Source organism: Liolophura sinensis, chromosome 6, assembly GCF_032854445.1.
Source record: "Liolophura sinensis isolate JHLJ2023 chromosome 6, CUHK_Ljap_v2, whole genome shotgun sequence".
Taxonomy (NCBI): Eukaryota; Metazoa; Mollusca; class Polyplacophora; order Chitonida; family Chitonidae; genus Liolophura; species Liolophura sinensis.
The window spans coordinates 25,642,919-25,660,678 of NC_088300.1; the positions used below are offsets into that span (position 1 = coordinate 25,642,919).

The 17,760-nt window shown below is 38.2% G+C and overlaps 2 protein-coding genes across 3 annotated transcripts in view; one reads left to right on the forward strand and one right to left on the reverse strand.

Annotated features, from left to right (window-relative positions):
* Nucleotides 1–436: 436 nt before the first annotated feature.
* LOC135467041 (DNA nucleotidylexotransferase-like) lies at nt 437–9,818 on the forward strand. The gene is made up of 9 exons (XM_064744802.1): nt 437–591; nt 1,569–1,764; nt 2,589–2,690; nt 3,624–3,803; nt 4,026–4,097; nt 5,411–5,534; nt 6,738–6,870; nt 7,785–8,382; nt 8,763–9,818. Exons 1-9 carry the CDS (start codon nt 437–439, stop codon nt 8,847–8,849), a joined length of 1,647 nt encoding a protein of 548 aa, XP_064600872.1. The 3' UTR covers nt 8,850–9,818.
* A 1,467-nt stretch (nt 9,819–11,285) lies between these two features.
* Nucleotides 11,286–17,760, reverse strand: part of LOC135466537 (C-terminal-binding protein-like) — a 31,498-nt gene continuing 25,023 nt past the window's right edge. For both annotated transcript variants that reach the window (XM_064744078.1, XM_064744077.1), the window contains exon 11: nt 11,286–17,111. In XM_064744078.1, coding sequence (XP_064600148.1) covers nt 16,870–17,111 — 242 coding nt within the window. In that variant the 3' untranslated portion in view covers nt 11,286–16,869. The remainder of the gene's footprint in view (nt 17,112–17,760) is intronic.

Genomic DNA, 17,760 nt, shown 5'->3' on the forward strand with positions numbered 1-17,760 from the left:
TGTTGTAAAGGATCAGTGAATTCAAGGAGCAAGAGCTCACTGTTAAAAGTGAGTTTAGCATTCATAGCTTTCTTCTAAATTACGCTGCGTAATCTGTTCTCCCATGCAGGTGAATCCATTAATTGTGAAAAGTTTAATGTTCCCCCTCCAAAAAGCCTTTCTATTTATTCCTCCATCTTCATTAGCACAGCTTTTTGGTCAAAAATGGGCTATAATTACTATATATTGAAGTGAAACTTGCGGTATCATTAACTTTCATCATTGTAGAATTTTCAATTTATGAACCTACAGTCATTTTCAGGGATCCACTACACTATATTGTATGCAGACAGTAACAGTTCTCCCCGTATGCCGAATACTGACGAACGCGAAAAGTAGGTCAAACTAACTAACTCCAACTGGATCTTTGAATGTATTGAAATTTGTAATGATAAACATGGCGGGAAACGTCAAAATTTCCGACACGAAAGATGGCATAGGAAACACTTCGCCCCTTCTGTACATTGTTCCTCAAAGAATTCAAAAGAGGCGATATCAAGACCTAAGGAACGCAGCATTGAAAAGAAAATTAAAACTTGCTGATACATACAGGTATTAAGACTGAAAAGTTTAAATTTTCTGCGCTTAAGAGGTTGTGTTTTTCGGTACATATTCATTACTGTAGAGCCAGTTTTCGTAGTTATGTACTTTTTGGGGAAATTGTAAAGTTAAGGCTCCACGCAGATGTTCAGTGTGAAAAGTCGCCGATTGCTGTTCAATGACCTGACGCCATGTCCTCTACCACGTGACCAAAACAGCAACCTAAACATTACAACTCCATAACAGAAAAGCGAACTAAGAAAACTGCATAGTGGAAATATCCACCAGTTTTAACGTTCTAAGGACATTAATCCTGACAGGTAGCTCTCAGAAGTATCTCTCAAAGAATTCTAAATGCTGACTCAATGAACTCAGTCAACACTTCATTGATCGTGGCACCTGATCTCGCTTGCAGAAGTTCTTTTTTATGTCTCTTTATTAAGCTGGATTGACTTTGAAGATTAGGTCCTTATTGGCAGATAAGATTGAAAGTATCAGAGTTTTCAGGTTGTCGGCAGAAAGTAGGTCACTTGGCTTTCAAAATGGCTATGAAGTAGTTTTGAAGTTCTCACCGTAATTGTGGGATACATTTCATGTGATGCTAAGAGTGAATTCTCCATGTGAATTTCCTTCAAAATGATTGGACTGACAGTAACCTGCAAATCTTGCTGTAATGTGTGATTTTGCCTTACATGACTGATACGCCGTAATTATGACCACGAAATTGCAAGTTTATTATTGGGATCGGTAAGGGTAATATATGTTAAGAACATAGTATATGAGATCAAAGTCAGAAATGTCAAATATTATAAGTTGAATGGCAGTGCTTCAAGAATTCTGATTTGAGATATTGTCATAAAAAAAACTTTGAAGCAGTTTTCATAATTAATGGCTGCACAATGTACATTTCACCCAGAATTTTTTTTCTGGGTAAGATAATTAAAATTTTGTAGTATCTTTCCTGTTGTCATGTCATTTTTTCTGCGCAGGCCAGAAGTGACGCACATTGTGACAGAGTTTAAAACTCAGGATCAGCTATTGCGCTGTTTAAAGCTGGAAAAAGATGATTTGAGTAAAAACTGTGAGATGTTGACAATGACCTGGTTCACTGACTCCATGAAAGCAGGACAGCCAGTGGAGATTAAGGACAGGCACAGGCTACAGGCAGATACAGCAGCAAAAATGGTATACAAGTGACATTGACATGATGTCTAGAATACGAACTCAACAGCTCTCTCAGCAACATAATATGACTAGCCACTACTTGGATGAATGACTGCCATTGTGTTAAGCCCAGGCCTTTTCCATGTTTTGGGCTACTTCCTTTTTCAAGGATATTTATTTCCCTTGAACGCAGGTGTCTGTCCTTTATTTCAGTATTGAAGCATATGGGACTATGGAAAGACATGAAAGTAAAAGTTGTTCAATTTGTCGTCGTGTTTTAAATTTCAAATGAACATCTAGTCTGTGTCACGTTGGTGGCTCTTTAAGAACTACCTATTTGGAAACAAAAAATAATTTTGACTGTGGTTCATGAATTTTGTTATCTAATCATTAAAATAAATGTGCATGTCCTAATGGTCTTGGTTCACAATTTGTAACATGCTTGATAATCGTATTATAAGTAAAACACATATGAGTTTTCAAAACAAAAAATATGTATTCTTCATGTATATGGAAGCGTTTTCTCAACATGTCTTGGTGTGCACCAGAGTATCACTTAAAAATTTAGATAACAAAGAGAACCGTTTTCGTAATAATTCTCTGTAATTATTGTGAAGCTGTAAATTAAAATCCTTCCCAGGCCAATTCAAGACTTTGTTTCATCAATTATAAGATGAATTTTATTTTAATTCTACTTCACACTCAGGGTTATCTTATCAACTGGAGCTGCAGTGAAGTGAACCAGTTGTGTTCTGTATGCAAATATACTGTATCTGCCTGACATCCTGTTGAATGCTACATCAACCTGACTGTCAAAATAAACTTTGTGATTCTTTGTTTTGCAGGAAGAGTCAGAGGAGAATACTGCTTATGTGAAAACTGATCACATAGCTGACTGGGCCTGTCAAAGGGTGACCTGTTTACAGCATCACAACTCTAGGTTTACAGTTAGTGTTTATTTGTTTGATATATATATATACATATATATATATATATATATTTATATATATATATATATATACTAAGGCATATAATTCATGTACTAACATAATATATGGTGTTGGTCAGGGGGATGGGTGAAGGCCATGGGGAAAACTTGAAGGAATCCCCTATCCAGAGCATCAACTAATCCAGCAGAAGTTGGCGAGTTTAAATACTCATCTGTTTGAGTTTATACAGACTGACACTGGATTTGCATCATCTGCTATGCAGCCTGAACAAGCATGTTTATATTGTAAGAGAAAAACTGTTCATGTTGTGCTCTGTTGTGGATAAAGAAAAGCAGAATTGTAGGAGTAGGAAAACTTCCATGTTTCAATCTAATCATGAAATTATGGTACTTGTAGTTCCAATTAAAAGAAAAGACACCAGAACAATTGCACGTATGCATTGAAAAAGTATCCCATTTAAAGTTTAAAAAGCATACGTTTTTATTTTTATGATGTTGCATAACCAAAATATCACAGTTCACAGTGAGCAAAATTGTGCACATTAAGTACTCTGGCCAATCAGGCATAAGTTATTTCTACAAGATGAGGATGCAGCTATTTCTGCTGATGTCCTGCAAACCCTGTTTTGCCTTATAGCCATATGAGTGTGGGGTATGTGTGAGGCGAAAAGGTATCTCAGGTTTCTCTAGCATCGTGTATCGCATGGCTTAGTAAGAATTTCAGATTAAAAGTCGACATAAAGAGTTACATAGTGCGTCAGAAGAAAAGCCCTCCTTTCTTCCTAAATGATTAAGGTTATATTATTTGTGGCTTTTCATTTAACCTTATTGAGTACTTCACGTAAGCTGTCATTTTGTGAGACTGGGTCACATATTTTAAGAATTTTTCTGTGAAAAACTCCAGTTAACAGAGCCGTTTCTCTTCACCCAGACAGCCTTGGAAGTGGTCCAGTGTCACGCAGAGCTGCGAGACAGTGAGCAGGATTACTCTCGAGCTCTCGCATTTCGCCGTGCCTCCTGTGTTCTCAAAAGCCTGCCGTTTACGGTGACCAATATGAACCAGATCATAGACCTGAAGGACTTGGGGGGACACAGCAAGAAAATTATCAAGGTACTGTGTGTGAGTGTATTTGCTCAGGCAGCTAAATGTGAACCTAAATGTTGGTAAGACTAATTTCTGATGAATGTTTGTTGAAATATTTCATTTCTTATGCGGCAGCATGAATAAGTTGACTAGAGTATTGCTTATTTATTAATTAATTTAGCCTAGGCAGCTGACTTTATGTTCACTTTCAGTATTAAAGAAATTTGGTAAATACATATTTATTGGCAGGATATTTTAGAAGAGGGAGCGTCAGAAGAAGTCGAGAAGATCAGAGAAGATGACTGGTTTCAGTTGATGAAGGTGAACATTTTTACCTGTATTGTGTGTATGAACTGTTACTCTCCACTTACTGTGGCCTGGATTCCAATTTTTACCTGTATTGTGTGTATGAACTGTTACTCTCCACTTACTGTGGCCTGGATTCCAATTTTTACCTGTATTGTGTGTATGAACTGTTACTCTCCACTTACTGTGGCCTGGATTCCAATTTTTACCTGTATTGTGTGTATGAACTGTTACTCTCCACTTACTGTGGCCTGGATTCCAATTTTTACCTGTATTGTGTGTATGAACTGTTACTCTCCACTTACTGTGGCCTGGATTCCAATTTTTACCTGTATTGTGTGTATGAACTGTTACTCTCCACTTACTGTGGCCTGGATTCCAATTTTTACCTGTATTGTGTGTATGAACTGTTACTCTCCACTTACTGTGGCCTGGATTCCAATTTTTACCTGTATTGTGTGTATGAACTGTTACTCTCCACTTACTGTGGCCTGGATTCCAATTTTTACCTGTATTGTGTGTATGAACTGTTACTCTCCACTTACTGTGGCCTGGATTCCAATTTTTACCTGTATTGTGTGTATGAACTGTTACTCTCCACTTACTGTGGCCTGGATTCCAATTTCATTCATCATCAAACTTGAAAGCCATTAAGTGAATAATTAATTTATTTGCTTGATTGTTTTTTTCCTGCTGTACAGCAGGGGCCTAGGCGAATAGGCAACCTGTACCTTCAAGTCTCAGTCAGTGCTCAGCAGTTGGCCTGTTTGAGCCAATGCTTTGACATGACATGCATTTTAGACACCCGGTTCTGGCTCCCTCCAACTAAGCCTTTCACAAATGAGCTGGTTCATTCTAATCGAACTCTTCCTGTTTTGGCTTTGGCTTATGAGGAGTTGTGTTCAGTACCTTGTGAAAGTCAAAGATTCTTGAGTATGGTATTAAACATTATTAAGTAAGTAAATTGTTTTATGTATTGATGAACAAACGAAATAGTATGTTGATTGTGTAAATTGTAGTACCAGAACAAGCCTGGCCAAGCCATAACCGCTTAAACTATTTTCTGGCTCTGTATTATGTTGTGTACAATTGAATTTTATGAATATTTATGTGTGAATACGAAAAAATAAGCAATACAGAAATACTTTTATGTCTCTATATACTTTTGTCATTACAAAAAAAGTGTCTTTTTATTCCAAGAATGGTTTAGAAATTGTCTCTCAGTACGTGTACTCTAAATGGAAAGTGAACACACATTTGTTATATTAATGTATAAATGCATTCATTGTGCTTTGATGTATTATGTGTTCATGTATATTTTTGTTCAGGAATTTACATCTGTATTTGGCATTGGACCATCCACGGCTAAAAGGTGGATTGAGAAAGGCTGGACAAGTGTGGAAGATGCTCGAAGAAACATTCACAACTTTTCTGATTGGAGGGTAGTTTGGGGTAAGATTTCTAATTATAGGGTAGTTCGGGAATGGTTTCTGATTGGAGGGTAGCTTGGGGTAGGATTTCTGATTAAAGGGTAGATTAGGGAAAGATTTCTGATTGGAGGTTAGTTTGGGTTAAGATTTCTGATTGGGGCTTAGTCACTCGCCCCACCCATCCAGCTACTGAGCAACAGGCCTGAAAGTCTATGTGTATATACCACTCCACCAAGCATGCCACAATAGCTTAACCATTTCCTTTATTATCAACAAGTACATGTAAGTTTAAACCTGGGAAATAACAAGAGTTTCCTCATTATACCATGTGTAGGCCGATAGGCTTAATTGCTCTGTGTATTCATGCCGGCCATCCCGGAGCTCTTATGCGCATGCAAGAGAGGACAACATTGCACAAGTAGCTCTTACATTACTTCCAAAACCTGGGAATTCATGCTTCCAACTCCCAAATAATGTGGTATGTATATACTTTTTCATTTTGGTTGGCGTAATCTTTTTAATGAAAGCTGATTGGAAAGTATATCAGTACTCTGTTCACACAAAATTTTATTTTTCTCAATTGATTGGAAAGTATTTCAAATTATGCAAAATCGTTTTACAGCACGGTCTTTTTCAGATCAGTGTAACAACCTAACTTAGTCTCGTACAGCTGTCATTAAACATATGCTCATAGATCATTTTATAAGCAATTTATAACCATTCTTGGTGACCGGCTTGTTACGATGTATGTACCGGGGAAAGTGCTACACAGAGGCAATTTATGTGTTCTTTGGTGAAAGCTCCTTTTCTGGGCGGGTCTGGCTGATCATGGGTAAAGTACGGCGTACATCAAAGCGGGACAAGACTGAATAAAGCCTTTCCATAACTCAATAGACCAGCATGCAGTCGGTCGGTCAGCCGTAACTAGGCCGAGTAGTGCCCCCTACTATTCTACCTCCATGCTTCATTTACATATTTGATTGTTATTTGATGGCACATTTCAAGAATTTTTCACTTATGTGCTGAGGACTGGTTTTAGGAGGAGCGAGACTGAAATGGCTGGAGTAAACAACCAAGCCTTGGAGAGTTAGTGGCAAATTCTCCCGTGCGAGACATACTGTTGGAAGACATATCGTCTTCGGTGAACTAAGATGACACAAGAAATCACTTTCGACCATGTGTTGTTTTTATTTTAACCAATGTCCTATCATATACATTGTGTCAGGACTGGCATTCCACACAGACCTGACAACAGAAGTGAGTCGTACTGAGGCTGATTTCATCCTTAGTTTAGTCACCAGAGAGGTACAAAGTCTGCTACCAGGAGCTATTGTGGAATTAACCGGAGGCTTCAGAAGGTGAGTTCTTCACAGAAAAAGCCACACAAGGTGCAGGTTCATTCCCAGCCTAAGACTTGTTGATTGTTGATTCCTTTGCGCTCACTGTTCATATAGATTTGGTGCTGATATGCCAGGATCAGCAGCGCTACAAGGGCTATGTGCATAGTCTTATTTTTGCTGACAATCACTTGTCTTTCACAAAAATGGCATGCAAGTCTGTATGTCACAGGTGGATATATTTCCTCCACTTATAAAACCGTCTGCCATCATGTGAGATAAAAAAATTTTTATCATGGGGTTAAAAATAAAGGCAACCAATGATATAACCTGAATTATTTAGAAAGTGGGGTGGAAATAGATCTAGACGGCCACCCTGAATTATTTAGGAAGAGGGGTGGAAATAGATCTAGACGGCCACCCTGAATTATTTAGGAAGAGGGGTGGAAATAGATCTAGACGGCCACGCTGAATTATTTAGGAAGTGGGGTGGAAATAGATCTAGACGGCCACCCTGAACTATTTAGAAAGTGGGGTGGAAATAGATCTAGACGGCCACCCTGAATTATTTAGAAAGTGGGGTGGAAATAGATCTAGACGGCCACCCTGAATTATTTAGAAAGTGGGGTGGAAATAGATCTAGACGGCCACGCTGAATTATTTAGAAAGTGGGGTGGAAATAGATCTAGACGGCCACCCTGAATTATTTAGAAAGTGGGGTGGAAATAGATCTAGACGGCCACCCTGAATTATTTAGAAAGTGGGGTGGAAATAGATCTAGACGGCCACGCTGAATTATTTAGGAAGAGGGGTGGAAATAGATCTAGACGGCCACCCTGAATTATTTAGGAAGAGGGGTGGAAATAGATCTAGACGGCCACAGATTTTTTTTGTAATATGCTTGGTAACTCAGTAAATCAATTTTTAATATTCAGGGGTAAGCCAAAAGGCCATGATGTTGATTTGCTGATAACACACCCTGTTGAAGGAGAAGAACAGGGACTTCTGGGAAATCTGCTGCAGCGACTGGAGAGCCGAGACGTTGTGCTCTGCGGAAATTTGGAACGCTCTACATATACAGACGCCGCTATGGAAAAAGATTTTAAAATCAGTGCGCGTGGCCAGTTAGATCACTTTGAAAAATGGCTGGGGATTATTAAAATATCTAAAAATCATAATACACTGCAGCCATTATCAGGCGATGCTTATGTGGATACGTCATTGGCAAAAGGAGATACCAGCGAGATCAAGGGTGATCTGCCGCTAAGTGGCAATCTGGACATAGATACCTACGCCTCAAAGCCAAAACGTCAGAAAGTTAACCCCGACGGTCAAACCTCTCTTGAACTTGCAGACTCGAAACGAGACTGGTTGGCTCGTCGTGTGGACCTGATTATCTGTCCTTATAGTCAGTTTTTTTATGCGTTGGTGGGCTGGACGGGCAGTAAACAGTTTAACAGGGATCTACGTCTGTATGCGGCAAAGAAGTTAGACATGAAACTTACAAGCCATGGATTATTTGACCATGCAAGGGTAAGTCTCTTTTAAGGATAGAGATGGAGGGCACTGCTTTTGTTCAGTTCATGGGTGCTGCAACTCACAGTGACATTTTGAGCAAAATGTATACCTAGAAATAATGTCAAGTATTGAAAAACTGCATGTCATATGTTTGAAACAAGAAGTAAAAAATGTTCATACTGGTGTATCATTTCATGAATGAACCAAGAAAAGTAAATGGCCAAAATTGAAGGATTGAGCCTTTGAATCAGCAATAACTGGATTTGAACCCATGACTTTGTTGACTGCAGCAAGCCAGTGAGTGCCCAGGTTTCAATTGGGTCATTTTTAATGTTTTGTTCTTCATGTCTATGTGCATAAGCTCCTGTGCTATGAGTACACAACTGTATTTTCAGAACACTTCCATACCAGCATCCAGTGAGAAGGAGGTGTTCGACCATCTGAAGTTAGAGTACAGGGAACCCTGGGAGAGAAACTGCTGAACTGTCCGTCCTTATGGCAGTATGTAAATCGTGTAGGATTTGTCCCCTTCCTTCTTCCTCTTCCAGAAGGCAGTTACTTTCTGTCTGCTGGATTTGAACTGCTATGGAAGAGCTTGCAAAAAAGACTTTCTTCCAATTCCAGAAGCTACAAATCAAGTTAACCTCAAGAACAGGGATTAATAACTATGTACAAAGGGAAGCAAATCTTGTAACTGATGTCATAGCCGTGCCCTCAACCAACCAGAATAACATACACAGTATCACCCATGGTTATTCATAATTACCTGTAATTTTTATCGAAATAGAATGGAAGGCCATCACTGAGTTCAAGTCCAGTTTATGCTGGCTTCCTCTTCGACTGTATGTGGGAAGGTCTGTCAGCCCGAGCTCTGCCTGGTTTCCTCCCAAAATAATGCTGGCTGCCTTCGTATAAGTGAAATATTCTTGAGTGCGGCGTAAAACGCCAGTCGAATAAATAAAAGAATGGAAGGCACTACTGTTCCATGAGATGAAAGTTTTGCTTCCCTTTGCGGAAGGCTTGCAATGTTCATTGCATTCAGATGTGTTAAGACATTCATCATTGTTATTTTGTCATATTGCTGCAGTATTAGCTAATATTTTACAGCTGTCCCACTCCAAACACGTTAGAATGTAATAATAACAGAAATGCATATGGAACTTTTTTAAAAGAAATTAAGCTATTATAATGGATGGTAGGAAAATAATAGAAATGTCAGGGGAAAAAAAAATTAATCATGCATTTTAATACCAAACTAAGAGAATAGTACATCATTTTTATGACTATAATTATACAAGTTATTAAACATCACAATTTATATAGTAAGTAGAATAGATGTGTATGTAAAGTTTGTATTCACATGAAAAATGCACTTTTATTCTGTTCCATCAGGTCATTGTCTTTTGTATATTTTATCTGTAACTAACTCTCCTGTTCACTTCTTTGTCAGAATATACCTCTATTGTTTTTATTTTGAGCCCTGTTTCATGTTTTTGATGTGATAGATGGCGGGCACATCCCAGGGGAAGCTTCACCACCTTGTGTGTGTGTATATATATATATATATACACACAGGACATTATAAACCTATAGACCACTGAAAGAAAAGTACACACATGCATATCCTAATACTCATCATATGTAACCAGAAGTGCCTCACATTGTTTCTTTATGTCACCAGAAGTGCCTCACATTGTTTCTTTATGTCACCAGAAGTGCCTCACATTGTTTCTTTATGTCACCAGAAGTGCCTCACATTGTTTCTTCATGTCACCAGAAGTGCCTCACATTGTTTCTTTCAGATTGCTTTTTTTTTTTTTTTTGGCTATTTTTTCTAGGCAATGAACGTATGTTAGTTCCTAATAAGAGGCTGTCTCCAGCATGTTGTACAAAGTGATCTTAGCAAAAGTTGACAATAACATATGACTTTAACATGCATGTCACTATGGTATTTACAATCAACTTATCCTACCATCCAACTGTATATCAGTATTTGACAACAGCTTGAAGATATATATGGAAGTAGCCATGGAAATCAAACAGCGCTGATGTACTAAATTAGGCGTACATTACTGTTGTGTACTACGCTGTAGCACACTCATCTGAACTGGAGAATGCGAGAAATCATCTCCAAACTATGGCTGCATCCAGTGAGATAAATGTAAGTGAACGTTATATCATTAAACAATGTGATTGAGTGAATGATTATGGCTTAATGCCTCTTTAGCAATCAAGGGAGGTGTACCTTCAATGCAAATTTGATAGGAGCAAAGCCAGATCTTTCAGGTGCCTCACTTTTTTATTTTTTTTTTTAAAACCTCACCATAGCTGGACATTTTGGCCATAAACACAGAACCTCTGTTGTTAAAGGCTCATGGTCTTTGAGGGACTTGCACAGCTGAGCCAAACAGGACTGTACACTATTCACTATAGTGACTTCTGTTCGAGGCTTAAACTACTACTTATTCAAGGGTAACACTATTCAGTGCCTTGTTTCAGGCTAACACACAAGCTTGAAAGTCTTCCATATCATCAGATTTCATTACTAAGGGAATGCAGAATCAAAGCTGATTGGCTGGCCAGGAGATAGGTTGGTCTTGCCAATCAGAATCACTTCTGCATCATTTTAACTTGATTGAGGTTTATGTGCACTTCCAGTATTATTCACTTTGTACATGACAGTGATCAGATTTATTGGAGTAAACCATCACACTTCTTAATAGGCATGGTGTGTCTCATTGTCTTTGAGACATCCTGTTTTAACAAGTTGCAAATGCAAAGTAGTGTTTGATTTTCAAGAATTTTTTTTATGAGAAACCTCTCCTTGTACTTACGAAGTTTTACAAAGCAGGCCCATCATAACACAAGATCCCTGATAACAGAAGGCCTCATAAAACTAGAAGAGAAAAGGAGTAAAGTTGTATGTCTGATCAAAGTCTTTATTTAAAATCATATGGAAGATCGTTTTACAATGTAATAAGATTATCTACAAATGTGGCTATACACTGATGCTACAATTCAATAGAGGTCAAGATACCACAGGCAGTCTGGGGGGAGGTCATGTAGGAGTGACCTCCCCCTAGATCACTAGGGGGATATCCAGGCTGGTTGCTAGAGCACTACACAAACAAGATATATAAGCACAAGGGAAACAAAATAAGGCTAAACGGGGCACAAAGACATGATACACATGATCTGGGATGGCTGCAAATAGTTAGGGCAAAAAAAGCTCAAAAGTGGTTAAAATGAAAATGGGTTTTGGTTTTGGGGAGCAGGGGGTGGGGGGTGGGTGAGGGTGAATTGTGTCCATGAACAATACAACACATGAGCATGAAGCTAGTTTTTCAGTCGGGAGGAGAGCTATGCTGTAGCTGAAGACTATTTACAAACACAAATAACTAAATGCTGGGCTCACAGAGAATCGGACATATGCAAAGCAGAGCTGATGTATACGTACACACAGTATCAAATTTACCTATCGAAACCATGAGCTACATGTACAAATGAAAAAAAAAACATGGGTTAGAGTCGATTTGACTAAAACCAAATCTTTTAACATCCCGTCCTGTTGTCCCAAGCACCAACTTCATCAATTAAGACTGCAAATTTTCTAATGCTTAAAATTAACTGTACAAAATTTGTGTTTTCATGTCTACGCTATGAGCATGACAAGCTGTCCAAACTGTGTACATCTTGTAATGAAAAACATTTTACAAAATGTAACTTGAGTCACCTTGTGTCTCATGTGGCGCAAATCTTCAGAGGACCTACTTCCCAATGACAGGATTGTGGGGTGTTAAAAGAGTTGGTTTTTAATCAAGCTTTCGACACCTGATGATAGATTTATAAGCCAAAGTGACATTACAAAAGCACTACTTTCACAGAAATTGTAACACCTTGGTTTTGTGTCCGGCTTCGGTCACTCAATATTCACTGATAAAGTCGTGTAAATTATAAAGTTGTTGTAAACCATCTCAAAATACTGTATGATAGTTCCTTCAAATAGTGTCTGCATAGAAGAATAAGCAGACCACCAACAACAGCAACATTTGAAGTACGCTTACACATGGGCACAGAAAGACAAAATAGAGCCCAAATTCACAATACAGAAAAATTGGTGGTATTGTATTTCACTTTACAACCGAGAAAAAAGGAAAAAAGAATACAAAATGGCCGCACAGTATAACTGTCTACATGATATATCCAAAAATGCTCAAAGACAGGTGTTGTAGGACGACAGCGGGCCCAAAAAATATAAGAAACTCATTTTCTCCTCAATAACAAATGTCACATGCAAACTTTGTTTTGTGAATAAGGAACACTGCAGTACCCCAAAATTCTTCAGACAATTATGTGCACGTAATTATTATCAAGAAACTATTGGTTGAGAGTCCCTTGCAAATGCTCTGGCCGGTTTGTTTTGTTTTTTTGTTTTTTCTTGAGGGGGAGAACTGGGATGAAATTATCAAAACATGGTATTAAGTGTATGGAAAATGTACACATGTTGATTATATATGTATATATCTATCAATATGAGATATGCAAGTTCACAAGTTGAGAATACAGAAGAGAGTGCAGCCATTTTGCCAATCTGTTTTTCATGCACAACACTCTCCCTCAAACAGGATTTATCATAAGAGTTACCTGCCCTTTTTTTAGCTGAGAAACAAAAAGAGAAGAGATCATCGTTTATCTCCTTTCTTTTTACTGCAACAACTGCCAATACAACAACTAAGCATGCTAATGGACATACATGTAGGCCTAATGATTAATTCTGAAAGCCATAGATATAATCATGTCATTGTGTTAAGTTAAAGACACATAACATGTTCTCCATGGCCTTTCAAAATGACAGCACAAAAGGTTGTGTGTGAAGACATCAATGATGGTGGACTCACAACCTGTAGATGGAGATGATACTGTACAATGGGACACTGTTAGTTCTCATTCTCGGTGGTGACCCTTAACACCACTGGTCAACCCGCCCCAACAACATTGTTAGGATACTGTAGATCTAATCGAAAACAAACATGTACAAGGTATAACTGAGATGTCGGTCATCAAGTTTCAGCGGACACAAAAGACCTAAGCTAGTGATAAATCGATGAAGGAGTTGTTTCCCTTTTAAAGCAGACAGACATCAGAAAATCAGACATCATTCAAATGCATTCGATAGAAGAAATGTTTATCAGTTGCAAACAGAAGTGCACCCAGAAGAAATGCCCTTTTTGCACCCTAGAGGCCAATTACACACTAAACTATATGTAATAAACATGAATGGTTGCCTAAGTGACTTAACAGCCCGATATGGATGTCAACTTCATGGAGGTATACATGTACTGATACATGTGTGTGCACATTACAGGCCTTCTAGTCTGGAGTCAAAACCCTCCCACAAGTGAACAAATATTCACCTCCAAAATTCAACTTGCCAATACATATATGAATCCACGTTTTGATGACAAAACAATTCCACTGGATCTTCATATATTAAATGCATAATTTCAGGATTAATCCACGATGCTTGCGTGGCTGTAAGAATGTGGTACACGTTTTCAGTCTAAAACATTATCACACTGTGCCTTAAGATGATCAATGTCTCAAATATATAGAACTGACAAATAAAGGATGCCGCAAAGTCAGTATGAAACAACAGGATGTCTATGAAACAGGAGGTCTTCATCAAACACAAGGATGTATGTATCAAACAACTTAAATGTCTGTTCTCAACAAGAGTGTCTGCACAATGTCTGCAACTGGGCCCAGTTTGCCTTCAGATGTTGGTTTTGTTCCAAGATCAACAATGATATTCATGTATGATATCTGTGCAAAAGCCTCAAAATGTGTAATGTTAAATGGATGTACTTCAGCCAGAATCCCTCAAACAAACCTAGTTTGTGTATCCTGACAATGGAAGAGGAGACCTAAACCATTTCATATAGGACATTGCCTACCTCATATCCCTATCCTATGACTGAACTATTGCAAGATCATTTTTTGGATTCTGGAGAGCGTGAAAGCACTGGCATTGTCTAGTCAAAGGATTCAGGGGCATGTGAAAACACTGACTAGCCAAAGGGTATGTCAAAACATTCCAATGGTCCAGCCAAAGGATTCAGGGGTATGTGAAAACACTGACTATGTCTGGCCAAAGGATTCAGGGGTATGTGAAAACAGACTTTGTCTAGCCAATGGACTTAAGGGTATGTGAAAATACTGGAACTGTCTAGCCAAAGGATTCAGTGGTATCTGAAAACACTTGCATTGTATGGCTAAATGATTCAGGGATATGTGAAAGCACTGACATCGTCTTGCCAAAGGATTTATGGGTAGGTGAAAATACTGGCACTGTCTAGCCAAAGGATTCAGGGGTATCTGAAAACACTTGCATTGTCTGGCTAAATGATTCAGGGATATGTGAAAGCACTGACATCGTCTTGCCAAAGGATTTATGGGTAGGTGAAAACACTGACATCATCTAGCCAAAGGATTCAGTGGTATCTGAAAACACTGGCATTGTATAACCAAAGGATTCAGGGATACGTGTTAAAGCATGCATCGTCTGACCAAAGGACTCAGTGGTATTTGAAAACACTTGAGTTATCTGACCAAAGAATTCAGGGATGTGTGCAAGCACTGGCACTGTCTGGCCAAATAACTAAGAGATATCTGCAAGCACTGGCACTGACTGGCCAAAAAATTCATGGGGTATGTGAAAACATTGGCATTGTCTGTTCGAAGGCTTCAGAGGCATTGTCTAGCCATTCTTCATTGTTCCTTGTTTACTGGGCCAAACTTGCAACACTGGTTTTGTAGATAATCCTAATCACTCTCAACATGAAATCAGTATTTAAATGTGACAAACACATAGTATCTGTATAAAGCGTAAAATATGAACAGATCCAGCACATCAGGGCAGAATATAACCTCAGATTTTAGTTGGTTTAACAACTCCCTGATCTTAGCTGTACTTTTAAATGCAAAAAATTACTAAAGTGATGTTTTTATAATGTAAAGTGAAGACTGAGCTATTCTTCATTCATAAATTTGAAAACACATTCATGAATCGGAATGGCGAATTTGTTGAGTTACCTCCAAAATCTTCAGTATCACTGTCTTGTTTCAACGTGCAAACCACAATTGCTGAGCAAGTGGGCTTTTTTTTTCTTTTTTTTTTTTAACAACCATGGACAAACCTCACAGCAATCCTTTATCACCTTTATATGTAACTGCATGATTTTTGGCGTCTTGAATTTTTTTTTTTTTTTTTTTGGCCACCTCTAATAATTACTGCATGATTGGCAGAAATTTCAAGATTATTATCAGATGTGTTCAATGTGAAAAATGAAAATGATGAAGATGTGTAATGAAGATATGACATTCTCCTACTTCAGAGATTTTTATGGACAAATAATTAATGAAACCTGGCTTTAAAAAAAAAAGAAACCTATTCTGCACAAACATTTCATCTACTAACAGCCCTCATCGTGTACAATGATACAGAAACGTCAGAATAATCCCTGGACAGTACGATATGACCTTGTCCATTCCCACCACATTTCCACACGTCTTCTACAGTAGTACACACAGATACACCTCAGCCAACAATGAAAACTGAGGCGCTGCCTTCACTATCTTACTGTACCCAGAATGTCAACTAATGTTTCTCACAAAACACTGTCCTTGGTAATGAAAACTTCCTGCAAAGATTTTCACTCCCAAACCCTTTCAAAATTGAAACTGTATTTAAGCCACATAATAATGAAAAGTCTTGGAATTATCAGATGGGCTTCAATTATCAAAACTGCTTCATCAGAAAAGAAGAGTGACGTGTTTCCTACCAAAAAGAACTCTTGTGATCCTTTGTTTCTGACTGCAGTCATTTTCCTTTTGGAGGTGTTGCACAAGTCTGGTGCAAACAGTTCTACCAAAACGAAAATGCCTCCATTAATTGTACTATAATATAGATGAGAACCATATCTGTTTATGAAGCAAGTGTAACCCAGTATCTGAATCAACAGAAGAGTACAGATCTGAGTCAACAGCTGATATATTGTACTGGCTCAAAAAATAGAAATAAGAGACGGATGATGCGAATACAGATAACATAATAACCTCTACAAGATGAAGTTGGTCAACAGGAAAAAAAACAAAAAAAACATGCAAGATCACTATTCTTTTTTGTTACATTTTTTGGAACAAATTCATGAAAAATTGAAAGAAAAATATATATTCTCCCATTTGAACCCTTCGCATTGACCACATTTAAAGTTTTTCAAATCTGGAAGGTTCTGAAAACAAAAGTATGAAAAAAAATTCACAAGATTAGGAGGAAAAAAATTTTCCTTTGAACTTTTCGTTTTTCTTCCTTTCGTAAAAAAAAAAAAAAATCCCAAACTTTTCCCACACTTTGCCCAGTTTGTGTAATACAAAGTTCTCACACTGGTGAAATGTGATCGCGCGGTTGTAAGTTTATGATCAGTGTCACAGTTCTGGCCAGTATTAATGCACCTCCGAGGTCTCAGATTTGATCAAGTGGTTGCCAGAGTCGGAGAGGGTGCTGTGCGGTGTACTGTGGGCGGTGCTGTGTGACACCGGCTGGTGTGCCTCTATGGTGGTTGAATGCACTCCCATGGCCACTGCTGCAGCTGCTGCCTGGTTGTAGCCTGCATAAGTCCCTGCTCCGTTCATGGAGTCCCCGGGAAACCCGGTCGGTGGAAACGCTGGGTATCTTACATTAGCTCCTGTAAGCAATAAAACAGAATATTTTATCTGTTAGTGGATGAAAAAAAATCTCAACACTTCTATAGCGTCTACAGGAAATTCCTATGCATCTGTCATAAATAAAGGGCGAATCTGCAAAACATTTTAGTTGTTAACATCCTGCAAGTACTTGCTGTTGTCTTGCAGTCTGGGTTTGGTTGTTCAAAACTATTTCAAGGCTTAATACCAGATCTGACCTTAAACCAAGTCTTCAACTTTGAACTTATTCCAAAAATAATTGCATTATAGTATATTAAATTTAGACTAAATACCCTGCAGTTATATTTTAATTTCGGACAACTGCATTGGCTGCTGAATTTGGTTCAAAACTTAAATATAAAATAGGACTTAATACCAATACTGGCTAATACATTTTCGAACAACTGGACCCTGGTCCCCTTGTATAAAGCGAATGCCCTGATTAAAGGGATACAGAACTGTCAAAACTCTGTGGGGAGAAGCGACTGAATGAGGGGCATTAAGCTTGTCCTGCATTTCCAGACAATTTATCCATGATATGATTTCTCAAAATTTTTCACATCAACGGAAAATATTCATAAAATATGCCTCAAAAATCAAAAAAAATCAAAAAAAAATTTCAATTTCTTTAGCCTAACTATCATTTTTATG

Coding starts and splice junctions, on each gene's coding strand:
- LOC135467041 (XM_064744802.1), top strand. CDS start 437: ATGGCGGGAAACGTCAAAATTTCCGACACGAAAGATGGCATAGGAAAC. Junction 2,691..3,623: donor ATCACAACTCTAGGTTTACA/GTTAGTGTTTAT, acceptor CTCTTCACCCAG/ACAGCCTTGGAAGTGGTCCA. Junction 4,098..5,410: donor ACTGGTTTCAGTTGATGAAG/GTGAACATTTTT, acceptor ATTTTTGTTCAG/GAATTTACATCTGTATTTGG.